Source organism: Hirundo rustica, chromosome 6 (genome assembly GCF_015227805.2).
Source record: "Hirundo rustica isolate bHirRus1 chromosome 6, bHirRus1.pri.v3, whole genome shotgun sequence".
Classification (NCBI taxonomy): Eukaryota; Metazoa; Chordata; class Aves; order Passeriformes; family Hirundinidae; genus Hirundo; species Hirundo rustica.
In genome coordinates, this window is record NC_053455.1 from 50,752,178 (window position 1) to 50,779,241 (window position 27,064).

Consider the following 27,064-nt stretch of genomic DNA (forward strand, 5'->3'; position numbering starts at 1 on the left):
AAGTAGATGAAAGATTGTCCCTTTTTAATAAGTAAGTTATAATTGGTTCCTTCAGGACCAAAAATCTATTAGATTCTCATGATTTTTCTGGTAGAATTATGACAATGCATATATGTTAGGCAGGTAAGAAATCCCACAATAATATCAGTGACAGAAACATAGCACACAATTTTGCAGGAACATGTTAAAATTGACTGCAATTTAAAAAAAAAAAAAAAGTCTTGAAATCAAAATCTATTTAAAGCCATATTGTCTCCTAATAGTGTGGAAAATATTGAATGCTAGTTGAATTATTATTGTCTATTAATTGCAAAATATAGCTACTTAGTCTTTAAATAAAAACTACTTGAATGCTACTAGCGAATCAAATTTAAAAGAGGTGGCATCTCTAACAATGGAGAATAATGTTCTTTATTCTTTTACATGGCACAAAATGCTTTCTAATGACATCTCATTTATTGAAAAAGAAAGCTTTGTTTTTCTGGATTTAGTGTTCCTCCTATTTTCTTAGCATGTATGTTCTCTGCAGAGTGAGTGGGTAGAGCTCTTGCCCCTCATCCTTTTCTCATCTACCTACAAGGTGCTCTCACTCAGATTTGGAAGAATTCTCAGTTACCTTTTCCATGGGAACAGCCTATTAGCTGTACAAAATGGATCATCAGATTAGGCTCAGTGGATTTATGTATTGCTAGTCCCTCAGTTAGTCTCCACAGCGCCCATTTCCTTTGTAACCTGTCCTTAAGTTGTCACAAACTCTGCAATATTCATCCATGCCACCAAGTTGGCTTCCAGCAAGATGCGATGCTGAAGCTTTGCTACTGCAGCTACGTTTAATTTTTTAAAAATAGAACCGACATGGAAGACAAATTATGGTGGCTGTTATGTTGTGCTTTACACTTCAAAGTACCTCTTGACAAAGGCATTAGTGTCGTTTTATAGAAGAAGAAAACTAGGTGCAGGGTTTCATAGCTGGAGTAGGAACAGGTCTGAAGTGGGAATCCTTTCCTTTGGGCTCCCAAACCCATGGCCTAACCTCTGAGCCAATATTAATCCAATAGTCCGCTACTAACTCCTATCAGCATTTGTGTCTTAAATCAGCTCAGAAAGGAAAAAATAAAACCCCACAAACGAATAACAATCTAGCACATGGCAGCATGAAAACCTGATTACATAGAGGGAACAAAACAAAGTAGGGGAAAGCACAGTTTAAAATAAATACTTTAATTGTTCAAGGTGGTAGATTCCAGAATCATGAAGTTCATTTTCATAGTGATGACTGAATTTCCAGCAAGGTAACTGGCAGGCATTCTAGGATCTGAAAGAACTACATTTGAAAATCTGTTGTCTTTGGGAAATCAAATATATTTTTTCTTAATTTCCATTAGATTCTAAATAATATTATTGAATTGCCCTTGTGCAGAATTTCTGCTCATATTACTGAGCCTAACTTAAAGACATGAAGTGATGCGGTAAAAATAAATAAATGAGTTCATAGAGGGAAAAAAAAAATCTTGATTATAAGAAAGGAAGGTGTGGTCCTGTAAGGAACTGCTCTTTGCACTGTCTGTTACTGGGAGTTGTTTATTTTAGAGAGAAGGCGTTGTTCTCACTAAGGATAACCTGAGCACATATTCTTCCTCTGTGTCTGCACAACCACAGCCCTCCCCCTTCAGTGAAAGACTAGCATCTTGGTTGTGGGAAGGCAGTTCACTAAGAATCAGTGCCAGAAAAAAGGATGAAAGCAGGAAAAAAAAATGTACCACTGACACAAACTGTTTCTATTCATGTTTGGGAAGCACACAGACAAGAAGAAAAGATAATTGGCTGAGAGAAACAAATAAAAACGGTATTTTCTTGCTTTACCTTCTATTTTTAGAACACAATAGTGTTAATCAAGATATAATTTTAAGCGATATCTATTAATTCAAACAGCAGAGGCCAGTACAAAAGTAACAAACAGTGAATAATTCATTTTTTCTCAGTGTGGGATTGTTCCTGTTCACAATTACTCTTGCATAGTGTGCTTCACTTGTAAAATTGCTTTTTCTGAGTTTCTTTATTAGGATTGCAGTTATTGATAATGATCCAGATTCTTCCTTGAATTCCAGCCAAACAAGCCATTGACTTCAGGGAGGTTGCATGAAACTGAGAAGAATCTGGCAGAATGTTTTGTAGCCAAATTTCAGTGGTTAAATAAGTCTGCTTGTTCATTTGATATGTTTATAAATGAAACACATAGGTCAAATTTTCAAAGCTCTCTCAAGCAGTTGACCTGAGTTAAATGACTTGCTCACCTGGGGAAAAAAAAGCCAAGAAAACAACCCGAGCTGTCTGTGCAAATAATTTGATTGTATGCTATTTGCCAGGGTGTGTATGCAAATAGATTTATTTAAGGTATACAAGCAATTTGTTAGGCTTATATCTGGCTTTTGCAGTATTTGGTTTCTTTTGTATAAAAATTAGGATGAGGAAATACTTTTCATTCTAATTGTTGTTATTACATATTTGAATAAACAAAGTGAGGCAGGGCTCTTTTCTTTATTTCCAGATATTTGGGTGAACAGAGTTCTGTCCTCACCCTCCCTCAGTGCGTGTATTTTTCTGTTGCTTGGTTATCTAGTTTTTCTTCAGCAGCCACAGCTAGGCAGAGTAGCATCATTTATCACTATACAGAGTCTGTTTTCAGTTTTCTGTTTCTGTTCCAAATATAAATCTCTGGAATAGCACGGTCTTGCATGCATCAGGCATGCATTCAGTCCTACTGAAATAGCCCGCAATGGTCTTTCTCAGCATGCAGAGTCTTTGAAGATCAAATAAGAAAGGTCAGTCTTTAAGTAACTTAAGCAATAATGTTATCATGAAAGGGTCAGAATTGGTCTAGCAGCCTTAGAGGAGAGTGACTCGTGGGTCAGCAGCTACTGTGCTGCAGGTTAGTCCTCTGCCTTCTATTGGTGGTGTTTACAACTGGAACTCTTTATATTTATAGGCATTGTGACTTGGATGTCACATGCTGCCTTTGTACAGTAGACTCTATTTTGGGGAGGTGAGTGATTGATGTCCATGTCTTTATCCAGCACAGAAGGCTATTTCCATTATGCTTCCCGTGCTTATCCTGTCCCCTTTTATATTTGTTGCTTTAGTAATAAGAGTCTAAACCTCCAGTTTTGTGTGATGTGCACATTTAATGGCCCCAAATATTTGGGAAGGTGGGAGGCAGCATTCCTGTTTCCTAGGAAAAGTTGAATTTAATGTAATGAAGCAACTTCACCCACTTGATAGTCTTCTTGTGAGATATCCACAGACAATTTTGGAAAGGATATTTGTGCCTGGTATGAGAACAGGAGAGATGTGAGGAGGTGTTTTCTAGGAGCATTTTTTGTGTGTATTAATGACTGGAATAGGGCAGTGAGGAACAACTTTTGGATCCAGTAATTTAACACTCTCCATTTCTGGAATAGTCTTGGAAAGAGTTGTGCATGAATGAATCCTTGAGAAAGTTGTGGTTTTTACAGTGAATTAATTTTTTTAAAAACAAGCATGATTTACAAAACATTTTTAAATGTTATTTTTGCTTCTATTTTATAAAATTTGTCATCACAGATAAGATTTCAAGTGTTTCTTGCTGCACTATATCAAATGTGAAGTCCATTTTGAGGAAAATAAATCTGTTTTCCTTTAGCCCTGATCAACACCATAGTCTGAATTTGTAGTAATTATTTTTCAGTATAATTACTGAAAATTCTTTCTCATGAAGTTTAAGGGTATATAACAATCTGCCTCATAAATATGTATAAATAAATATATATGAGCCTTATATCACAGAGGCACTCAGAGGTTTTTAATTATGTCACTTTGTATGGCTATAGACATTTCAAAGCTCTCCTTTGTGCTCTCTGTTATAAACATATTTTATTTCTTTTGAAGTCTGTGTGATATACATACTAGCAATTAAAAACCCAGCTCAGGCTTTGAGACACAAGGTCTTCTTAATTAAAACTCAAACAAAAGCTACAAGCAGAAGCCCCACTATATGATTAAGGTCTAAAGTGTTATGATACATTAGAATCATTGTTAGCTGCTATGATTTAAAAAATCAATACACGGGAAAAAGAATCAACTGGTTCCAATTAGTGAAACCAATGAAAACATTCAACAAAATAGCACAGCCCAGAACACTTGGCACCCAAATCCTCAAGAAATTGGTCCTGACTTGGAATATACCACAGGCTATAAAGGTTTCTCATAATGAATTTATTGCCATGATCCAGTGAAGTGATATATTTAGCTTTGTGTCTCAGCTCTTCAGATCAGAGCAGTACTTTTGTTTTGCCATTTCTCCATTTTCTCACTAGCACTTTGTATAACATGGTACAAGGACTGTGCTTCCAGGTATAACCTGACCTTCTAAATTAAGACATTTGAATGCCTGAATATTTCATAAGCAGTTTCAACAGTTACTGTTTGCACAGCCTTTAGTCGAATTTGCTTGAAGAAGGTAATGAATTCCAAAAATAAAAGTATTTTAATTAAGCTTACCAAGCCCCATTGTATCTATTTGTTATGGTCAAGGTACCAGCACAATTAGACTAACCACCAGTGTGAAGCACATTCAAGTATATTGTCTCATATGTTCTTTACTTTTTTTTTTTTTTTTTTTTTTTTTTTTTTATATGAAATATGTTTCTTCAGGTTCTGGATTTAAACAGACATACTCCCAGTTGTACAGACAGAGGGTAGTTCTGTGGAAGAGACTGCTCACTGTACATAGTGCTAGTGTTTAAATTATGTGCATTCAAGTCTTGGTAGGATTGAAGCTGTGTTTACCACATTAAAAAAGCCAAACATTTTTGTTGTTCTAGTCTTTTGGTGAGAGGGTTATATTTCAGTTCCACCTCTCACAATCATGCTTACTTCTGATGTTGAAAGTTAATGACTATTACCATTTCTAGTTGTTAAAACTCCAGAACTATAAATTACACCGTAATCAACCTTTCACATAAATCAAATTTTCCATATTGTTGAATATATTTTATAAAAAACATCAAGCAGGATGCATGCCCTTTAGTTCCAGGCACACAATGAATTTTTTACTTATCACAATCACAGAAATCTATATGTTTTTTACCTTATCAATGTACATTTCTAAGCTTAGCTATCCAGAGGTCAGTGTATGAACTCTGTACTACACTGAAATAAATATGAAAGGCCACTTATATTCTGGGTTTTGTGAAATGTGTCCCAAATAATGTAGTAAGAAATAGTAACAACTGTTCGTGGGAAAAAGGAGCAAGATGGATAATGATGCTAATAATAAGGAACTGAAACAGCAATACATTTCTTTTGCACATTAGAACAGACTGCCTTCTGGAATATGATCCATTTTTTATTTTTAAAATTTATGACAAGAAAATGTATGGTATGAAAATGTGTTTATTTTCAACTGCCATCTATTTTTTTTTTTTTTTTTTAGCAGAAAAGAGGTTGTCTATAAACTAAAAATTACAAGTCGTTTTTCTCCACTTTTTCCACAAAAATTTGCTATTTTCCTCTGTTGAGAGGTTATTTTGGTGGTGTGTATATATATATATTGATTTTCAGTATATCAGTCATTGCTTTCTGTAATAAATACAGAGCCTTCAACGTCAGTAGAAAGGCTTCTATGCTGAAGAATGTATCACTACTTGGAACTGAGCACCTTCTCCTCTGAAAGTGGATGTCAGTGGCAAATTTTCTTTTGACTCTGGTCCCAGCTTAGTTGCCAATGAAGTTTCTTACCTTTAGCAAAATAAAACTCCTACTGAAGACAAATATATGACCTCTTATGCAAAAGAAAGTGTATATGTAGGAGTTTTCACTGCTTAAACAAAAGTGGAAGCTCCTTTTCTTGTACTGCATCATGCTTCAGTGCTTTCGACTTTTTGTTACTGTGGACTTACAAAGTCAAATTCTAACAAACTGATGAATGTCAACATTTATTTAGAAAAATAAAAATAGGCGCAGTACTGAAAGGATTGAATTTTTCTGGTCAATTTGGATGTTGTGGAAACCTCCACATGTACTTTTATCAGTCTTTTGTTATTGGTATTTCAAATTCAGGGAACTTTAAGTGTCATATAAAGAACAAATTGTCCTGCAACATTCTCTCCCTGGACACTGTTCAACCTGTGGAAAGGTGTAAGGAAAGGGCAAACATACACTAATATTTCCTCAGCATACTCTTCCAATTTCCCATGAAATATGATTAATGGGTTGCTTGATTCAGAGGTGGTAATTCGGGTTTAATCACCCTTGATAGAATTATCATCTATGAACATGTCCAATCACTTTTGAACCCTTTAACTGACCGCTGCAAAGTCTGTGGGGATAAGCTTAGCAGTTAGCAATATGCTGTATATTTGCAGGCGTCCCCATGATCTTAGAATGGACATTCTTAGAATGAACTGTTCTCTCTTAATTTCCTCTGATAAACTACACTTTGTCACTTTTCCAGGTTGAAAAGTAAAAATATATTTATTTGTTCTTTATATGAAAGCTGTTCTGCACTTCGGCCACTCTCCCCAGCCTTCTGTGAAGTTAATTTGGAAAGAAACCCCTTGTATAAAAATCACTTTCTGAGCAACTTCAAACTTTGGCACTGAATAAAGAGAACATTTGTGGTGATCCTTTTCACTTTCAGTTGGTTTTAAATTCAATTTCTGAACAGAAAGTTGTGTCTTGAAGTGGGATTGTGATGTGTGGATATTGTGTGGTAATGAGGATGGCCTGATGATACCAGAGATATCAGATTCTCTTTTTTTCTTAAGAGCAAGATAAATATACCTTACTGGGAACTTAACAAACTGTGGACCCTGAGGTGAGTCAGAAATGTCATTTGTAAGACTCAAGGCACATAGCATTAGTATTGAGAAAAAATGAAGCAGGAGCGCATTTAGTAACTCCCTTGCAACTGAGAATAACAAGAACATATTGTGCAACCTGACCCAGCCGCTGCCTCAAAAGCCCAAGCTCAATGACGAATAGAAGAAGAAATACAAGAAGGGTTGTCCTTGTCCCCTGTAAACAAGTTGACCTTTCAGAAGAGGTTAATTATCAATGGTTTTTTCAAGATATCTTGATTTGTTTAACTGTGTCATCTCACTTAGGATCTGACCAATGACATCTGACAGTTTGCTGCCAAAGGGCAAATCTAGCCAAACTGGGCTCATTTTCCTCATTTTCACCTCCTCCTGCCAAGATTAAAGTGATTTCAGGCTAATCATGATTCGCTTGCTCCAATCAGGTCATTCACAATACTGGCCCCTTACTTGGTGAGTGAATTGATATCAATTCATTATGTCCCTTCAGTTTCCAAGTAAATTATTTATCTATTTTTCATCCCAACCATTTTAAATTTTTTTAAATTTTACTTATTTTTTTTTAATTCTGTCACAATTTGCCAATAGAGAAAATTTTCAAAAACACTATAAAGATGAAGTCCTATCAATCAATTAATACCAATGTATGATTTGTAAAGAAAATAGAGAGATGTATTGGAATAATTTCCACAGAATTTTGTCTGAACTGAGGAAATGCAAATATATGAAGGATGCAGCCTGCCCTGATCCTATGAATTCATTGTAGGTATTACTCTCTGTGATGACAATAATAGTTTTATAGCCAGGCAGCTTGCTCCAAACTGGATCTTTGTCATTAGCTCTCACATTGGAACCGTCTTATTACAGACATATCTTTCTTGCTCTTTTTGCTTTAAATTGCTGTTACTTTAAGTGACATATCCTAATATTTACTTTAATCTGTATTGATATATTTTAACAAAATTTAACATTAGACATATTGTCATAAATGTTCTTGAAGAGTTAGCCAAGATTAAATTGAGACCTGTTCAATAGCTGCTTAAAATTTGTTGCCCAATGAGAGGCTAATGCACTCATGGTGGGAATGAATCTTCAGGTCTATTAAGATTTGTTTGAACAGGTTTCCATCACAACAGGTGCACAATTACTTTATGAGTAAAATATTATCAGCCTTCCAAATTAGCCAGGGCAAAATGCAAGTTGTCTGATTAAATAATCAAACCCAATACTTAAAATGCACTTGATTTCCACAGGAATTTTAAGATGCTAAGTCCCAGTCTATCAGTGAAACTGTGATTGTTTGCAGCATGCAAGTAGCAGCTTGTAGAATATTCTGTTTGGTATGTTTTACATAATTCACCCTACATTATGCAACACAAAACCACTAAAAAAGCATATAATAACGGGTTTTGCTTCTAGTAAAACAATTTTAATCTTCCAATGAAGGTATTATATTGTGCATTAAAATCAGAAAAAAAGTGGGCTTCTGATGGAAAATAGTTTGAAAGTTTTCTGCATTCAATTAGGAGGCACAGCAGTTTGGAAATACAAAACCCAATGTTCTTTCAAAATAATTTAGTTTATAAATAGGGAGGGACTAGAGGAAAATTCTATGAGTCTGAAGTGCAACTTGCAGTGTGGAGATCACATATGTCACCAGTTACTGAATAGATTACTGAACACAGTAACTTGGGCACCCAAGAAAGGAGTCAAATCTGAAACAGTATGTTCACCACGAAAGGGAAATTCAGCAGTGCAGCTGTCAGGCACAGATTATATACAGGTAACTTTGTTTTCATATCTGAATCTGTTTGTCAATCAAGGAATGCTATGAATCAGGAGATGGGATCTCAAATACAAAACCACAAAGTCAGAGACAGCATCTGGAGGAGCTCCAAACCACAAAAATTAGTGAAGAAACACAGAGGGAACAAAAACTGTAAATGCTTGCATGGATTCTGCCTCTATATACATTGAATTTAAATAATTGTGTTGATACATCAGTAATAATAATTGCTGATAAAAATTATAGTCCTTATTTTGGGCAGCAATATGTTTTACTAAATGTGAAATTAAATGCAATTTGTATTAATTAGGGATAATATGAAAGTATGTAAGCGGTTGACATTTCTGACATTTTTAAACACACTACTATGCGTGAAGATAGATCTTTCGCATTTGTTTTGACTCGGAAGTACTGTGGATTGATATATGCCCCCTAAGTATTCTCCTGACATAAGATCCCAGTTCTAACCCCTGAGATCAGAAAATTATTTATAGTTGACTGTAGTTTGAAATTTAATTATGGGATTTGATCCTTGATGTAAGTGTGTAGCTCTCCCTGAAAGCTGAAATGCACCCTTTGTACAGATACTAAACCAAAATTTTCTAATTGCAGGTAGCAGCCTCAGATTGCAAGATTTAAGAAGTCAGTGTAGTGTATACAGGTATTTAATGTAGGCTTACACGAATAAGTTGTTCTAAATGTGGGGAAATTTACAGATATCAAATCTCAGTTGGTAATGTCAGAAGAACAGGTTTATTGAGGAAGGTCAAGAAACTTAAATGGGCATAGCTGTTCTGTGGTTTATTTTTTCCAGATTTCGTAAGAACTGACTTCTATTAGAAAGTTTTACCTTCACTCCTTTTGGTGCCATGACACATTTGCTTATGGATTGTTCGGATTCTGCAAGAGTTGCAGGATGACTGTGGATGTTTTTTTAGGGGCTGTATAGAATAGTGGTTTTCTACTTCAGGTTGTATTAAATTGACCGTCTTATATGATTTTTTTTTTTCTTCTTTTTTCTTTTTTCTTTTTCTGTTGCTGTCTTTCCCTCACAGGGGTTATACAGTGTAACTCCGTGCCAGTCAGACTTCAGCCAAAGACAGGGTGCCCATTTCTGAAGGATAAGGGTTTTCCTAAAAAGAAATACCTAATCCTATCAAGTTCAAGGTCTGACACTTTTCAAGATAGCAGTGATTGATAAAGACACTTTGTGTCTCTGCATACTCTCAGAAAACATATCCCACCAGCAGACAGATATCAGCGCTTGGTGTTCAGAGTGAGGCACAATGAAAATTCTCCCTCTGCTGACCTGGAAAAATCACAGTCAGTCTCTACACATAGCTAAAGTTCAGTTAACCTAATAGCTAGATGAGGTTCTTCTCCCACTTTGCCTCTTCCTGTCCTCTTCATGTGTACTCAAAACCTCTGAGAAAAGCTCATTTCCGAACTATAGTTGCAACTACTGAAGGGCTATGGTGATCAGCAGCAAATAACCCATGACAGAATATAGGTGTTAATTGTTCACCAGCTCAATCTGCCATAAAAAATTCACATTATGACATCTAGGTCCACGTAAAATATTCAAATACATTGAACACATAGGAATTTTTCTAAAGTTCAAGTTTGGAAGTAAGGGAAAACTGAAGATTGATGTATTGAAAATGAATGGGTTTTAACTTGTTTTAATGAAATAGTCTTCACAAAGGACAAGATTGTTCCTTCCAAAAGGCTCACTCCAACACTTACAGCACAACTGGATGGGGCCCTGAGCAACCTGCTCTACTGGAAGTTGTCCCTGCCCATGGCAGAGAGGTTGGAATGGGATGTTCTCTGAGGTCCCTTCCAACCCAAGCTATTCCATTTCTGTGATCTGTTAAGGGAGAGCACTGCTCCTCACTTATCAAAGTCAGATCATTACAGACCAGCTGGCATCACCACTCCCAAGGCTGAGACTGCCGCTTCTGTTCAAAATGATGACATTCACAGACTCAGTTTTGAAAGAGTTCATTTTCTGCAGTTCAAGAATTGAATATATGATATTTGTTTAATGCTCTTGATTGACAGCTAGAAGATAGGAAATGGTTAAAAGATACTGTAAGAATTAAAAGGTTAATTGGTAAACTATGTAATGCTTTTGCCATCTGTACTCATTCAGGTTTTTTGAGACATAGTAGTGCTATTTTTTTGTCAGTGTTAGCTATATCATAGCAGGTGCTCAGTTGTGAAGTTGGTTAAGCAACTGAGGGTTGCTCCTTCCTAAACTAAATTAATAACTAAAGCAATAATGAGTTCTTTTTTTTGCATAGGGAAAGAAATGTGAGAGAGTGTGTGAGAGTATTGCCTTGTAAATGCATTTTAATGTATTCTCTTGTATTCATTCATCCTCTTGTGCAAGCTGGTTGTCTTATCCAGAGGTCTTTCCATAAATATTTTGAGTCCATGATAGAGCTGTAGCTGCAGGCTTTGCTTTACTGCAGGCTTCTGATGTCCCCTAAATGAAGGAAATTTAAGGTCTAGAGCAGAAAAACCTTATCTTTGCTATGGCATATCAAGCTATTGCTCCAAGGAGGAAATTGAAAATTTGTAAGTGAATGCATGCCACTTGGAAGTTACCAAAGTGCTGCTGAGTTCTAGAAAGTGATATCTAAACATCCCAAGTCCTTCAGCACTCTCTCAACAATATTTCTATTTATATTTCTCTTTATTTTACTATCCTGAAACACCAAAATATACTGCTGGTTATACTTAGGAAGTTACTGTAAGGATGCAGTTGAAAAGTATTTTGTGCTAAGTTTATTACCCATATGAAACTCAAAGTGAGCAATTTTTGACCAAAATCTGTCAGCCCTAAGCCCAAGGTGTAAAGACCATCACACAGATCCAGGTTCTCATGTCCACTAGTTGGTGTGGCATGGTTAAGGAAAGAGAGTTGGCTGATCCATAGGTGTGAATTTCCATAGATGGAAAACAAATCTTAATAGAAAAGTAATCCAGTACTGTATTTGAAGGTCTAGAGTCACTGCAAAAGAATTCAGAAAAAAAAAAAAAAATAGGAAGGACATCTTTGGCATGAAGAAGAAAAAACCAGCAAAATACCCATTTGGTTTCAGGAGTAATCATAAATGTAGACACAGGAATGAGGAAGAACAGGGAAAAATTCTACTTTTGCGCTAATATTATCTCTACCTCTGAATAATTTCCAGGGATTTCCAGATCCTGGTGGGCTTTGTGTGTTTTGAAGCAGTCAAATAGATTCCTCTTCCCTCTTCCAAATACCTGTCCACTCTGCCCTTGAACCTATATAAAACTTTGAGCCAGCAGCATAGTTTAGAAAGACATTCCATGGTTGTAGTGTCGGTTGTGGAAAGAAACACATCAGGATTGAATTAATTGAAAACTTTAAAGATAATATTATGTGAGTCACACACATTTATTTCATTTTTCAAAATAGCTTAAGATGTCACGTGAGTCAATGGGTCTTAGATGCATCAGATATTTTTGAAAACATGACCATAGGGATAGCTGCAATAGTAAGAGCCCTAAATCTCTTAAAAAAACCTGGCCCAGAGACACCTAAATCTGAGAAACCCCTTGGAAAAGTACCTGAGATCTTTGCAGGTGCAAAGAGATTGAAATTTTGATTTAAAATTTATTTACAATTCATGGAGAGAAAATAAGCACAAAATACATTGCTTAAGTTCAAAATTACTTTGGCCTCACAATTAGCTTTCATTTAAATTGACATTATTTTGGCATCAGTTAGCTGAAGTAACTTCTGAGAAAAATGTCAGAAACACTACATCGAGTTGCAATAGGTGTGTTCTTCCAGACTAAACTAATTTTTTTTAAAACAGGACATTTAGATGACGATTGGCTTTCAAAACCAACTGAGAGTAGTCTCAGTTGGTTTTGAAAATCTGTTTTCCCTGCTTCTGCTTATTCTTCCAGTTTTGTGTGTCTTCTTATTTTGTTTGTGTGTCTTGTTAGGAAGGAAAAATACTGCTGCAATTGTGTTTGCTGTGGAAACAAAATAATGAAAATGCAACCTGGACAGTATTAAGTTGTCTTAAGGAGAGAGAAACAAACAGAGGATCCTGATTTCTTTAATATATCCCAGGTCTATTTATAATATATTGAATTAGAATGCTGTTGTAGTGGAATTCAAAACATCTTGGTATATTTCCTACATATTCCCAGTGCTTCAAGATTTATTGTGAATCATAACACTGTGCTTAAAGTTTTGCTAAATTTGTGTCTTTGAATATTGGATTATATTAAGACTTTTGAGCAGGCAGTGTTTATGTTTTTCTGAGTGATCCTGTTTCAGTGGTAGAATACCTATGGAAGCACAAAAAACCCCATGATACCACTCTGGGTTGGGACTGTGAAAAACTTAATTACCAAAGACTCTGTAGTAAAGGGCTGTGCTAAATGTTTTGGTTTGTGATCAACTAGGTATACAAACAAACTGAATTAAGAAAAGTTCTGTCTGCACTTTTAGTTGCTTCTGAGAACCATCTGGCTAAATGCACTCCTGCTTGTGGTTAAAGTATAATTATTTCAGAACACTCTTGGAATACATCTGGAACATCAGTCTGCAAATGTAGGCCACCCCCTTTGTGCTCTGTTAATGTGATTTAGAAGGTTTTTCTCTAGTTAGAAAATTTGTCTGATAATTTTGTAGCTTATTTACAGGAGCACAGCAAGCTGGTCATAGAATTCTAATTTGCTCTGGATTGCATTATTTTGATTTGATTATTTATTTATAAAATAAACCTTCAGGGAACAAGAGAATAGTTTACTTGTTAGGTTTTTGTTTCTCATACCCATTCAAAGAAGTTGTGGTTATTTCAAAAGACATAATAATTCTTATTTATAGAATTAATACGCTCTACCCAATTGGTCTTACAGATGGTTAGGTTGTGTGAAGCAGATAAGTAGCACTTTCAATTTACAACTCTTTGATTATGAACTAAATTTAAAATAATATTCAGATTTATAAGCCTGAAGCTGCCACCTAATGCCATTATTAATGATCATATCAATGGACCTCTTCCAAAGCCCACTGAAATGAGTGTAAATCCTTCAACTCACTTCTCTGGGCACATTCTAAATGTACAAAATGTTGTTGCTCTTCCATACATATCAAAGGCTTTTGACTAAATTGTCTCTTTTCAGATGAGGTAGGAAGTTTCTTCTTTACAGCTTTTATGATAGACAGGCTATGCTAATGTCCTTGTTTTGCAATAAACTTTGCTTCTTCATTACTTATCACCAGAGGCAATAAAAATCTTCAGAGGCAAATATAAGTTTTTCATTGATATACTTGTTTGTATTTGTAAGACATGAAAGATGAACATGTAATTAAGATCAAAATTAAAATTTATATTTAAAGTATATTAATCTTGCAGTACTAATACTCCTTATATTTATATTTAGACATTTCAGAGTTGTGTAGTTAATAATTACTAACTAAGAACTCATGGAAGTAACTTATTTAACAAGATATAAGAATTAACTGCAAGACATCAGAAGTCAGAGTATATTTCACAGGGGTACATCTCCTCTCCTGTGTATATTGTGCATTCTGGATGCAGCAGAAGAAATGCATTTGGGTTAAACTTTTCAGTATGGGGAAAGAAACCGGGTTCTTGGAGTGTTTTGGTGTGTTATCTTCAGAGCTACCTTCATGACAAATGAGCCCAGATAATTGAGTCCTATATGTAAATATGTAAATCAATTAGCCTTTTCATAGAAAAGCTGCAGTGGCACCTATGGAAAAGATTTCTACACTTCTTGCACCTATAGAGAAAAGTACTAATTCCTATCCTTGTTCTGGCAGCCCTTACTGGTACACAGGTGGGTCAGCTCCACTGCATTGAGTTCCTTAAAACTGGATTATCCCCACACAGTGAGGAGATGTGGTTTTTTTCCACCTGATTTGCATGTGCACAGCTGCAGAATTACACACAAAAGCTGCACAAAGTTCAGCTCTCCCCTTTCCTTGCCATCACCCTAGGGATTTGTAGATGTTAAAGTTTAAAGTGTTCCTCACTATTTAAAGAGAAGAATCCCATTATTTCTGCAAAGACTGTGACAAAGAGAAGGGGGAAAAAAAAAGAAAAAAAGAGAAAAAAAAAAAAAGCCCTCCTTTTCTGTAGCTTGCTCTTTAAAATTGAAAACTTAAAACATATAGTTCTTTTTTATCTTTCATTATGAATCCATAGTTTAGACAATAGAGAAGACTGAAAATACCCCCAAAAAGCTTATTTTACATCATGAACCTTTTTTAATGAAAGCCAAATAATCAGCTACAGAAATCACAAGTAACTAGCTCCTGTTAGGTAAGGAAATTAATGTCATCTAATTCATCTGAACTATACTCATCAAATGAGACATTAAGTGAACTTCCTCTAAACTCAGCTTCCTTCCAGACACTTTTATGCATGCACATATACAAGTCTCTTTCCAGAATAAGATTAGATAGCACAGATATTCACTTTATCCCTATGATTGAAGATACAAGTTTTAATTGGAGAGCTCTTCCTTCCAAATAAGTGCTTTTATGCACTTTCATGGGAAGAAATACTATTTTTAAAAGAATGAAAAATTGTACATATTTTGAAATTCTATCATGTTTACAAAATGAAAAAATAAGATCAATAGCACCCAGAAATCACCTGTTGAAACTGAAATTGAATATGGAAACAAAATTACTTTTATAAAGCTGTGTGTTAGGAAAGAACAGTTAATTTCAAACCCAGAAATTTTCCATCTAAATTTCTTCAGCAAACTCCCAATCTTTTCGTGTTACTTGATAAGGTCCTACTTATTCCAGACTGTCATCAATTTGTCATCAATTGATGACAAAATTCTTTGTAATTCTGAAGAATACACTACCTATGATTGTATATAAGAAAAAAAAAATCAATAAAAACTCATTTCACATCTAAAAGAGGATGTTACAAAAATTATCACCTATTTTATTGTAGTGTTTTATATGAATATTAGAGATGGGTTAATAGTCATAGATTCAATCCTCCCCATCAAGGCACAGCTGCAAGTATTAGAACTAAAATATTTTTTCTTCTGTTCTGGAAATGAAATTTAGGGAGTTTCTATTGAAGTTAAACATCTAAAACATTGCTTAATTTAATTAGGATACAGTGAGACTACTAGTGCAGCAGAACTTCATTCAGAAAATGATTAGGGATCAGAAGAGAAAAATAAAAATAGAAAAAATTATCCAGAAAAAAAATAATGTGTGAAAAAAAGAAAAAGCCCTTGTTTTGGAATTCCTCAGAAGCTGGTGTAAAATGTTGGGCAGTATTTCTCAGTGTAAGCACTTCATTCTCAGTTTTACATCTGTAGTTTCACATTAAACTATAAACAGCTCATGGAGAGAGTTCAGTCAGAAAGTGCATTTAAAATGGCTAATACTAAGTACATGGTTTTTTATGCCAAATGATGCTGTCAGGAAAAAGCAGTCTCAGACCTAAACCTGGGATTTTAGTAATGTTTCTACAAGCCTAATATAGTGAGTTTTCTAGAAACTGAGGTCACTTTTTTTTGACTTCTATTTGACAAGTCTGCTATTAGTCCTTAGATAATTACAAAATTCAGCCAAAACTGATGAAAATATCCCTGTGTTTTGGGCCAGGTTCAACGATAAAATAATAGGGAAGGTGAAAAATGGGCTTCACTTAATGTTTACGGGAACATGTGGATCAGCTCTCATGCCATCGTAAATACAGGGTGTTTCTATTGAAGGTTTTGATCTACATGTATGTGTAGATGATCTACAAGAGAGAATTACACCTGCTGAGTTGATAATTCCAGTGTAATGAAGAATTGTGAACATAATAATTACTATGGAACTTGATTTTTCTGGTATTTAATACTTGTGTCCTCTTATCAGAAGGAAAAGCTTTGGATGTCTCCATTTCTCTGAGACTTCCCCTGTTTTGCTACTTGAAAATTTAAATCCTAGTAGGATTATTGAGTTGAAGTTAATTTTACAGCTCTTGCAAATAAGAAAATTAAAGGATTTAACTTTTAAACCATGTTTATGACTCTCTTCTTCTTGAGAAAGACATTATTTTGATCTGCTATTTTTGCTTGTGCTTAATGTGTGTTCTGACAGGGAAAACAAAACAAATCTTGTGCTTTTCTCACTTATAATAATAATGTCCCCAAGAAAAGCTGGTAAACATCCTCCACGTGGGACGTTTGCACAGAGATGGTTCTGATACTGAAAGTTTGTTAATCCTATGACATTTATTCTTATGACATTATTCTTATTATCACAGTTCCTGATATCTCAGTGTGGATTCTTCTACAGAGGAGGAACTGGTGTATAAGTAAATGATGGTTAGATTTTGTTTGTTGGTTTTATTTGTAATTTCACTTTCAATGCTTCTTGTATTTTTTTTTTAATTTTTCTAATATACTCTTTCTGTCTATTATGTGGCCCACAAATACAGTTTGTATTCTTTATGGTTGCTATCCTCTGCGTAACATCCTCCTCCCTTTCCCCCTCCATGATCTAGGGAAGTACTGTCATTTGTATTTAAATGGGAAAATCTGAAACCGAAGGTCAGGATATTTTTTCAGCTCTCAAATCCTGAGAGAGTGCCTTAAATGGATGATCCATCTTTACTTTCATTTGTAATTTTTTTTTTTTTTAAATTTTAAAAGCATCGGCATCGAGTATTAGAAACAACAATAATATTAATAATGTGAATTTTGCTCTCTATATAACACCACCATGTAAATTTTATTTTGATGTGCTATGCCCTGGGCTACAGTCTACTCATTTAACAAACCAAAATTACTAATTTTTCTCTTTATTTTAGTGTTTGTATCACTGTACAGATTACTCATAGCCTGTGGCCTCTTGCTATATCATTATATTCTAACTCAACAGGAACCAGTTGGCTATGAGTTTTTAGTTGAAAATATATACTATGCATTTCTCTGTTTATATCCAGCAATATCACATTTTTCCTACACAGACTCTGAACAGCTCATATTGAGTATATATGAAGCTCTTCTAAACCCTCTGAAAGCACGAAACCATTTACAACCAAATCTCTATTTGCTGCTGAAAACCCCTACAAATAATTTATTCAAAAAATCATTATCTTCTCTCCACATGCACATGTATGAATTAACCCTTAGTGTGTACTTTTAATATAATTTAGAGTGTAAATTTACTTCTTCCGAATTTGAGAGACATTTTAAGAAATGAGCGAAAGTGGGGTTTGTTTATTTTTTAAATTTATTTTCTAAAATAGAAGACAATAGTAAAATAGAATTTTATCTGTAAGATAGTTACAAAATCTCTAAACATATTTAAAGTCCTCTAAGGCTAATGTCAGACAGAGTCCTTCTTTTCATGTGTGTGAGAGGAAGTATGGAGTCTTAGAGATTTGTTGGAATTCTGCTTTTTTGCTGGGCACCAGTTTGAAGGAGGGGAGGTTGAAGCTCTGGCTAACATCACATTCTTTCCTGCATTCCTGACGTGGATTACATTTTAGGACTCAACTGTAGATTCACCACGTTGCTAAAAATGGTGCAAAGTTTCATAGTGCTGGTCCATGGGCTGAGCAGGAACTTAGTCCAAACCTTTGCCTAGCACCTTGCTTTGACAGCTCTGGAGCTGTTTGAGAAAACTTGGGAGCGGTTTCTGTTGGTCCAGTCACTGCAGTGTCTTCATTTTGAATGTATTGGTTTATTTTGATTGGAACTATTGCGAAAAGCAGTCAAGGAAGAAAACCTCTGAATGTAAGATATTGCTAAGAAACCATGCAAGAGCAAAAAGTACAGTGAACACATCAGAAAAAAACTGTTATTTGGAGGAGCAAAGCTAAGGCACAAGAATTTGCTGGACATACTATGGTAAGTAAACCTGCCGCAGGTGACGGCAAATCTTTAGGGGAAATATTCAGGTGGATTACTGTAGACATTCTTGTGACACGTTTTTAATGCAGAATAAATGGTTGTGTGATTTGTGACTTTTAAAGAAGGAATAAATCCATCAAATTCTTTTGAGAAGGGAAAAAAACAACAGAGCAGGACACTTCATGTGGTTGGATAGGGCTCAGTTGAGCCTGAACACTCAGAGGTGCCTGTGAGGGCAGCTCTGCCCAGCTCAGCGTCAGACACAGATCTGCACGTGTGGGCTGGATGAAAGCCTTGGGATGAGCCAAGGCTGAGAACAACAGATGCAGGACCCCAGTACTGGCTGTGAGCTCAGCTCACCCAAAGCCAGCGAGGTGGCTGTGCGGATGGAGGGTCCCTCTCCTTGCCCTCAGCTGTCTGTGGGCACAGTGACCTGTGACAATGAAGGGTCAGCAAGGCCTTGCTGAATATTTCATATTCACTCAGCTATTCGGCTTTTTGGCAAACTTAAAAAAGATAGGACCGTGATAAGCATAGGATTGTTTTAAAGGTCTGCTGTTTTGCAAATCATATGAGTTTCAAATTGCTTCCACGTAAGAAATTGCTGCAACGTGTGAGTTTTAGTACATATGGAATTAGGAAAAAACTTGTGGATTATCAGTAAAGCATTTTCATCCTTCTCATAAAGTATAACTAATTTTAAACTCTTTTATGTTTTTCAAAATCTGACATATTTTTCTCTACAGAATATTTTCAGTAGTTCTTAATAATAATTCCCATTACTCTCTGTGGACATAGGGCAATAAAATTTCCTTACTCAAAGCTGAAAGTGCAGAATAATTTTGAGGGGAGGGATCTTACACCTTCCCGAGAGAAGCTATCCGGTGTGTTTTGCATGCTGGATGTGTTCACTGTGCTGCTTTCTGCACCGGGATGCTGCAAAGCACAATGGGAGCATTTATAAAACTTTTTATTGACTGAGAATGGGACAGTAGCATATGGGAACACCAACAATTGCTAACTGATCATGAAATAAAGAAATTCCAGTATTCTAGTGTTATAAAAAGAAGGGGAGAAAAAAAAGTCATTCAGAACTTAGTCATATTGGTTCAGCTGTTGTAACCAAAGACTGATAAGATAATAGAGGTCTTTGTGGCTGTTTTCTACTGAAATGCTTTATCTTTATGATACACTTGGGGCCCTTTAGAGTGGAAGCTTTTTAAACTGCTGCTGGAGTTAGAACTCAAATTAGATGCTGTTGCAATGGCAAGGGGGCTCCCTAGTCAGGCAGCCCTCACAAAGTGACTTTTATCTCTGAAGCCCTTCCATTAGATTGTTACTTTCTTCTGTTTTTTCCTGTTTATACTTGTTGACTTTTGCTGCCCTATTTTGTGGCATTTAGAAGGTGACCCAATCAAAAAAGGGTAAATGCTAAATGCTGGACAGAGTCTGTGAAGTGGAAACATCACAGCCCATCTGATGTGTGCTGCAGACTGCAGTGTTAGACAGAATGGTTTAACCAGGTTATCTCTGGGAAGCTAAGATCAAATACATTTTCTTTTATGTCTAGCACTGTGTTTTTGCTTTCTTTTCAAACAATGTCGATAAAATAATAAAATCCCCTCCAATATAACAGAGGGATTGAGTCACAAAGGCTTTTTTTTTAAAAGGAAAAAAAAGTTGAAATTGCTTAACTTGATTTAAAATCACTTTTGATTGTTGGTTGAACTGTTTTGGCTGATGATACTTAGGAGCTGCAGTTGTCTGATTTAAAGTCCTACTTAGTTTCTGGCAAAGTCCACACTTCTGTCTTGCATTACTGCCTCCTGATTTCATAAAAGTCATACAATGTGTTTGTTCTAGAAACTTAACAGGAGTAATCATTCTTGATTTATTAATTTGTATTTCCTGTAAGTGTATGGAGCAAAAGTTAGTTTAGATGTAGTGCATAAACAAGGCTGATATTTGTCGTGTTTTACACTAATCACAGAATTTGAGAGAACCAATAATGCTTTGCAGCTGTGTAGCGACTCCATACAAAGATCTCAAAGCACTTCAGAAACATTAACAAACCAGGCATAAAAACCTCTGATTGGCAGTGTTTTACTTTATGTACATGTTAGGACACTAAGACACATTCAAGAACCCGCAGTAATTTTGTGTCACAGCTAAGAACCCTACTTTATCAAGCTATAGATCATGCCTACAAAATTTTTTGGTTTATCTATGACTCCAGTATTTTGTTTTTTATTCACCTGACAGAATATGTGGTTTTATCTAGTTTTCTTTTCCTGAGTGTCAGAGAGGTTAGTTTAAATTATGCTATGTAAGCCTAGAAGTCTATTTTTTGCTATGCCTGTTTCTTTTTTTTCCTACCAGCAGTTATTACACTGCTTCTACCTCAGGACAGCTTGCCACAAGGACTTTAAGAAATTTAACATTGAGAAGCCTCCAGTATCTGCTGACGTGCAGCTGCATTTGTATATAGACTGAATAGGTCGTAAAACGTAACAGGAGCATTCAAAGGTGGTAAACCAGTGATTGATACAGGAACTATAGATATATTGTATAGCTATACTTACAGCATACCAGTTTTAGTAAAACCAAATTTAAATTTCAATTCTTCTTAATTCTTTTTTCCTTTGCAATATTTAAAGAAATCCAAGCAGATAAAATGCAGGATGGGGTTTATGATTTTTATTAAATGCAGTGTAAGATACATGATACTTTTTTTATTACTTTATATACCGGAAATCGTGTAGTATTAAAATTGGTCTTAAAAGATAGAGTTTTGCCACAAGCAGAATTCTTTCTAAATGTAATTTTCGACCACAAGTTCCACTCTTTTCTCTTTTTCAGCAGATTTATAGCTGCTTTCTATTTTCTGTCTCCTGGTTAGATTGACCTATGACCAGAATTTCAAAAAGTCAAAAGTTCTCTTTGATGGCTTAGCTCTCTTCAATCTGAATATTTTATCTCAATTTGTGCTGAAATCCAAAATAAAGAGCAAAAGAATAAGCACTCAGGGAGAAATTAAAACCAGATTACTGTCATAAAGGTGGGGATATACCCAAAGTACTGTCTATAATATATAACTATAATAACTTTTTTCTGAACTTTTGATGAGAATGACACATTCTCATTTTAAAAAGAAGTCCTTAAACACTATCAGTTTCCCACCAACACTCAAAATTTTAAATACTGATGGTAAAGGGAGTCAATGGATCAAATTCAGTATATCTGTAGTCACTGAAATAAAGGCCCCTAAGAAAAATGTGTCAATTTTAAAGGTCTTTCCTAACTGAAGACCATTTTGTGATAGAGCCAAAGGTTAATAAAATCAGTAGTGAATGTAGCAATTTTACAGATAAGCTATTCACAACAAGTGTAGTTACTTGAATAAAAAGCTAATTCAGTTCTAAAATGCCACATGCAGTAGCAGTGAATAGCTGCTTTTAGGTGCTTTCTGGAGGAGGATAAAATACAGAATCACAGCACTCTTCTTTTCCAGCATCCCTGGCTGCCTGTAAATTGCTGTGAACGGGACTGTGGGCTGACAGGCTCTATTAAGACAAACTGCCTTTCTCATTGGAGAGATAAAATAAATCAGGTGTTTAGTCAAATTAAAATACTTCAGATGGAGCAGGCCCTGGGGAGCACTGATCCACCTGACAAATCTGAGAGAAACTCAAGACAGATGTGTTTTGGGGATAAGGAAGACCCATGGAAAAAAATGCACTGCAGTCTTTGGAGAAAGAGAATAGGATTAGAACAGAGAGAGAGCTGTGGTATATAATATTTTATGGAAGCTGGCACATTTACTGTTCATTTTTTACAAAGCTTTTTGTTTTATCTGTTTTTATGGCAAATACATTTTACAGATAGCCGTATTTTTATTTTATTTATAGATATTTTCAGTCAGCAGCAGAACTTTATTTACTGGTAATGAGTTTAGGAATCTCATTGCTCACTGCAGTAAGTGGATGCAAAACAGATGATGATGGCACAGAGCTACTGATGACCTCTCTTGGCCCAGCCAGATCAGTTCAATCTGGTCTGCATTCTAAGCAAGTTGGTTTTTATTGGTATTTAAACTATAAAATAATGGTTGGGATTTTCCACTCTAAAATTAAATTATAGCTCCCCCCCCCCCCCGCCTCCCCGCCACTGTTCATACACCAGCATTCCCATCTTGTGCTTGCTCTTGTCTGAAGCAGTGCTCGGTTAGGTGTCCTGCAGCTTCATGGAGGTCTCATGATTTTCCAGGAGCACAGTGTACATTTTGTGGCCATCAGTTCTGTTCTGTTGCTGGATTATATAACAGAGTACAAATTAAAGAGCAGAGTACTTTAAATGGCGTCATATATTTCAGATGTGTTTCTTGGGGAAGGGAGAAGGCAAGAAAAACAATTACTGTGGATTTCTAAATAAGAACAGAAAAAATCAGGGAAAGAAAGAAAAAAAAAGAATGACTATAAACTTGTGGCAGCTATATCAAATGGTTATGTGAAATCCTAACAAAACAACAATATTTTGTATCCTTAGCAGGCACTCTTTGTGGTGATTATCTACTCATGTTATGAAGCAAGTATGAGCTATACAGAATAATCTGGAAATTGAGTGGGAGATTAATATCTGCTTTGGGTGTGTAAAATATTTTACGACTGCGAGTTCAGGGGCTTGCATTATGACGCCAAAGATGCTTGACAGATGTGAAAGACTCAAGCTGTTGTTTCCCAGGTGGCAGTGGAGGACAATAAGTATCATTTGAGGCAGCAGGTTGTTTCCCATTGGCTTTCTAAAATAGGCGGGTGGAGTGGTTGATCTCATCACAACAGGCAAGGGAATTTTTCTTTGGCAGAAGAGTCTTTTACCCATGGAAATGAATTCAAAACCACCTAGATAACCTTTGAACCATACTGAAAGATCTTTCAGACCGAATAACACAGTTTAAGAGGGTTACGATTGGTCTATATTGAAGTTGCAGAGAATTGAACAGATGTCAGCATGGAGCTCAGGTCATGCTAAAGGATCCTGGCAAGGCAGTACTTCCAGTGCAGGCACTTTCCGGACCACCCTGCCTAAGCTTACTTCCAAAAATTATTTTGTTTTTGTCTTGTAACACCTTTTTTTGCACAGAACTCTTCTATTGCTTCAGCCACTCGTAACACACTAAGGTTTTGCAATGAGTTGGTCTGGGTAATAGAATGTCCTTCAGCTTCAGAACTTCATGCATCCCTCATACCTCTTGTGTCTAAAGAAGTCACTAACAACCCTTTCTAAAATTTATACTGCAACAGAATTTAGACATTTTTGTTCTTCTGGAGACCCGTGTCACGTGTATACTGGATGTACATTAGGAATTAGAGGGTAGGGAAATATAGGTTCTTGGAAACTCTTTTAAAACTAAGATACTTAATAGTGAACAAAAAATTGTTTCTTTTTCAGTACTTTGCCTTGCTAGAAGCAATTAATAAATGTACAAAAAATGAGGTACCCTTTGTTTCTCACAGTTTGTTTAGAATGAATGGGTTAAGCCATGCAGTTCCTTTTTTCCATATAAAGTAATTTCAGAGAGAGGTTTTCTTGTATGTTGCTTTTGCAAATGAAATTCTGTATAGGAATCATACTGGCCCCACAATGTAAGTAGTAGATAATCTTGGATTTGTCACCTTCTTGGCAGGAGCCTGTTTTGTCTTCCTTCTCCTTATGAAACCTGTCAGCCTCTTTCTTCTCTTCTCTTATTCCTAGGAAGAAGCTGGAGTCGTAGTTTTGTGACAGTTTCTCCATTCCCTCCCAGGTTCTGTTGCTCACACATTTTCTTCCTCTTCAAAAGTCCTTTGACTTATCACAGTCCTCTATTGTGAACAGAGGAAAGGAAGTTTCAGAATATTCTCTCTTGTGCCACTTCTTGTATCTTTGTGGCAAACTACAGACTTGGTTTTCTTCTCTAATTTTTTATTCTACTGTACAACATTAAATTGCTTTATTTATCACATTTCCCACTCTAAAACTCTTTCAGATTCTCTTCCAATATTCTTGAACTGCTACCTTCCTGTACTTATATTATCTCTTGTAGAGCTACGAGTCTGAGATGCTCACAAAAGGAAATGTATGGCTCAAATATAGAAACTGACATTGCTGTTTCTAACAGAGTAATATGTTCCTGTATAAGAAGGATATTTTCAGATTGATTTGGAAAAGGACCCTGTACTCTCCACTTATGAGACCCGTGCAATTTACCCATAAACAGACCATTAAGCATCATTAGTGCAAAGAATAAATGTACCGTACTTTCATATTAATTAAGTGCTCTCTGTAGAGTAAACTTTGAAAGTTAAATGAAAATTCTTAAGCTCTTTTCTTGGGTTAGCCATTTCTCTTGGGGACAAGTAAAGCTCATTTTTAATAGACATTCCACAACCAAACCTTACATTTACCTAAATGGCCTACCAGATATATGGGCATTTTCGAGAAATGATCAATAAATTCTTAAACTGCTTCTTCCACCAAACAGCATCTTTTAAATTATTTTTTAGCATTTCTACATACTTGGAGTGAAAAAAAGAGAAAATATATAAACTGAGGTTAAATTATGTCAGATAAACTATGAATGTATTTATCACAGTGGGCAGATTTAGATGGAGATGATACAGGGATTCATACAGAATAAATCCCTGTCAGAAAAAAGGAGGTATTCTATATCTTTTCTGCTCCGATTTCTGTTACAGCCTCCCCTGCTTATAGCACAGCAAATCTATGCGTTACATTCTTTTGAGATTTGTTAGTAGAAAATATATCCAAGCTGCAGTTTAAAAAAACCACATTGGTGATCTAGCCTTTTTTTTTGGGGGGTGGTCGGTGGTAAATATTGCATTGTAACTATTGTCTACTTCATATTTACAGTACATCTTTCCCCCACGTTTAGGTACACCAGAAAGCCTGGCAGAAAAAGAGCGACAGCTCTCTACTATGATCACCCAGCTGATCAGCTTACGGGAGCAGCTCCTGGCTGCCCATGATGAGCAGAAAAAGCTGGCAGCCTCACAAATTGAAAAGCAACGGCAGCAAATGGACCTTGCTCGCCAACAGCAAGAACAGGTGAGGCTCCAAGAATGAAACCTGTGAAAATGGTTCACGCAGAATACTCACCACAAACTCTGTTCTGCCTGCTGCTTTCTTCCATGTTTTTTGGTTAAAGAGCTTAAATATCTGCAGAAGTTACACATTTTTCCTGAAAGAGAAATTATTATAGGACCCTGAAAAAAAAAAAAGGGAGGAGCGGATGAGAGATTTCACAGTTCTTGTTCTGTACACTGAGATGCAATTTTGAGAGTTACCAACAAACCAGACTATAGCCATTATTTAACTCTTTCTCTTTTTGACAAAAAAATAATTAAACAAAACCCCTTAAGCTTACTCAAACCTTCAAATACCTTGCACAAGTAAGGTTTGATTTGTTTGATCAGGTTGTGGACAGTTTGTTTTTTCTTGTTTTGTCTTGTTGTTTTGTTGGGTTGTTTTCCTTGATTATTTGTTTGTTTTAAAGCTGCAGTTGTCCAAGGAGCTGTCCTCTTCTCCTTGAACAAAAGTGCAACAACAATGATCCCATGCACTAATCCCCTAGGCATTGGAACAGATACATCCAAATTAATGTGTGGTTTTTAGGAATCTGACATTATTACTAGAATTATCTTTTCAGTTAAATATATTTTATAGGATATATACATCAATGCATGCTCTGTTGATTTTAATGAATTGTGACGTCTGGTATTTTATGTGCTTGGGTATTTGCCCACATGTAGGAATATGGACTTATCCCCTAATGGAAAATAACATAAAGGAACACTGTAAAAAATCAGAAGTTAGAATGTCATTTAGCCATCTAGAGATGACACAGTAATTAACTATTGACACTTGTGAATAAGCTAGCACAAATTAATCTTGACACATTTGCAGACGAGTGATATCTTACAGTGAACACTTTGTAATTATATTTCAAAATGAAAATTAAATGACACTTAAAACTAGGTTGTCATGCTCAATGAAGCGAGCATGTAGCTCAACCGATAGGCAAATAAAATTCAGAATTTGAGCCACATGGTGCTTGTGTACCCTACTTTACTGTGTCAAGCCTATATATCAAGATGATGCTATGGTAATTACATTGCGGGGCCTCGGGTACAGTTTTTGTCACAGTACTGCACCAACTAAGAGGAACCTTTGAGATTAGATGCTCCATGATATATTTCTTGTTTTCATCAGGAAACACCTATTCAAATGGTGCTACATTGTACATGCAGGTACAAAAAGCTGTTCACAAGCAGTCAGAACCCTGGCAAATCTGTTCATTTGTACACGGAAACAAAAGCCTCCTCCCTGTCTTGGCTGTGTTTTACTGTGTTAAGCTACAGCCAGGTCATCAGCAGCTCCAAACAATACTGGATGTGGGGTACTGTGTACCTGTGAAAAAATTATACAGCACCGAGAGAGAATGGCCCACAATGTAGATCCATGCTCT

General features: G+C 35.8%; 1 protein-coding gene and 1 long non-coding RNA gene across 7 annotated transcripts in view; one reads left to right on the forward strand and one right to left on the reverse strand.

Moving 5' to 3' along the window:
- Nucleotides 1-27,064, forward strand: part of SOX6 (SRY-box transcription factor 6) — a 363,778-nt gene that overhangs the window by 195,046 nt on the left and 141,668 nt on the right. For all 6 annotated transcript variants that reach the window (XM_058421042.1, XM_058421046.1, XM_058421045.1 and 3 more), the window contains one exon: nucleotides 25,472-25,644. In XM_058421042.1, the coding sequence (XP_058277025.1) occupies nucleotides 25,472-25,644 (173 nt within the window). The remainder of the gene's footprint in view (nucleotides 1-25,471; nucleotides 25,645-27,064) is intronic.
- Nucleotides 22,720-25,805, reverse strand: LOC120754044 (uncharacterized). The gene is made up of 3 exons (XR_005701314.1): nucleotides 25,696-25,805; nucleotides 24,216-24,401; nucleotides 22,720-22,851 (listed from the first exon to the last, which is right to left on the reverse strand). It is a non-coding gene; the product is annotated as an uncharacterized LOC120754044 (long non-coding RNA).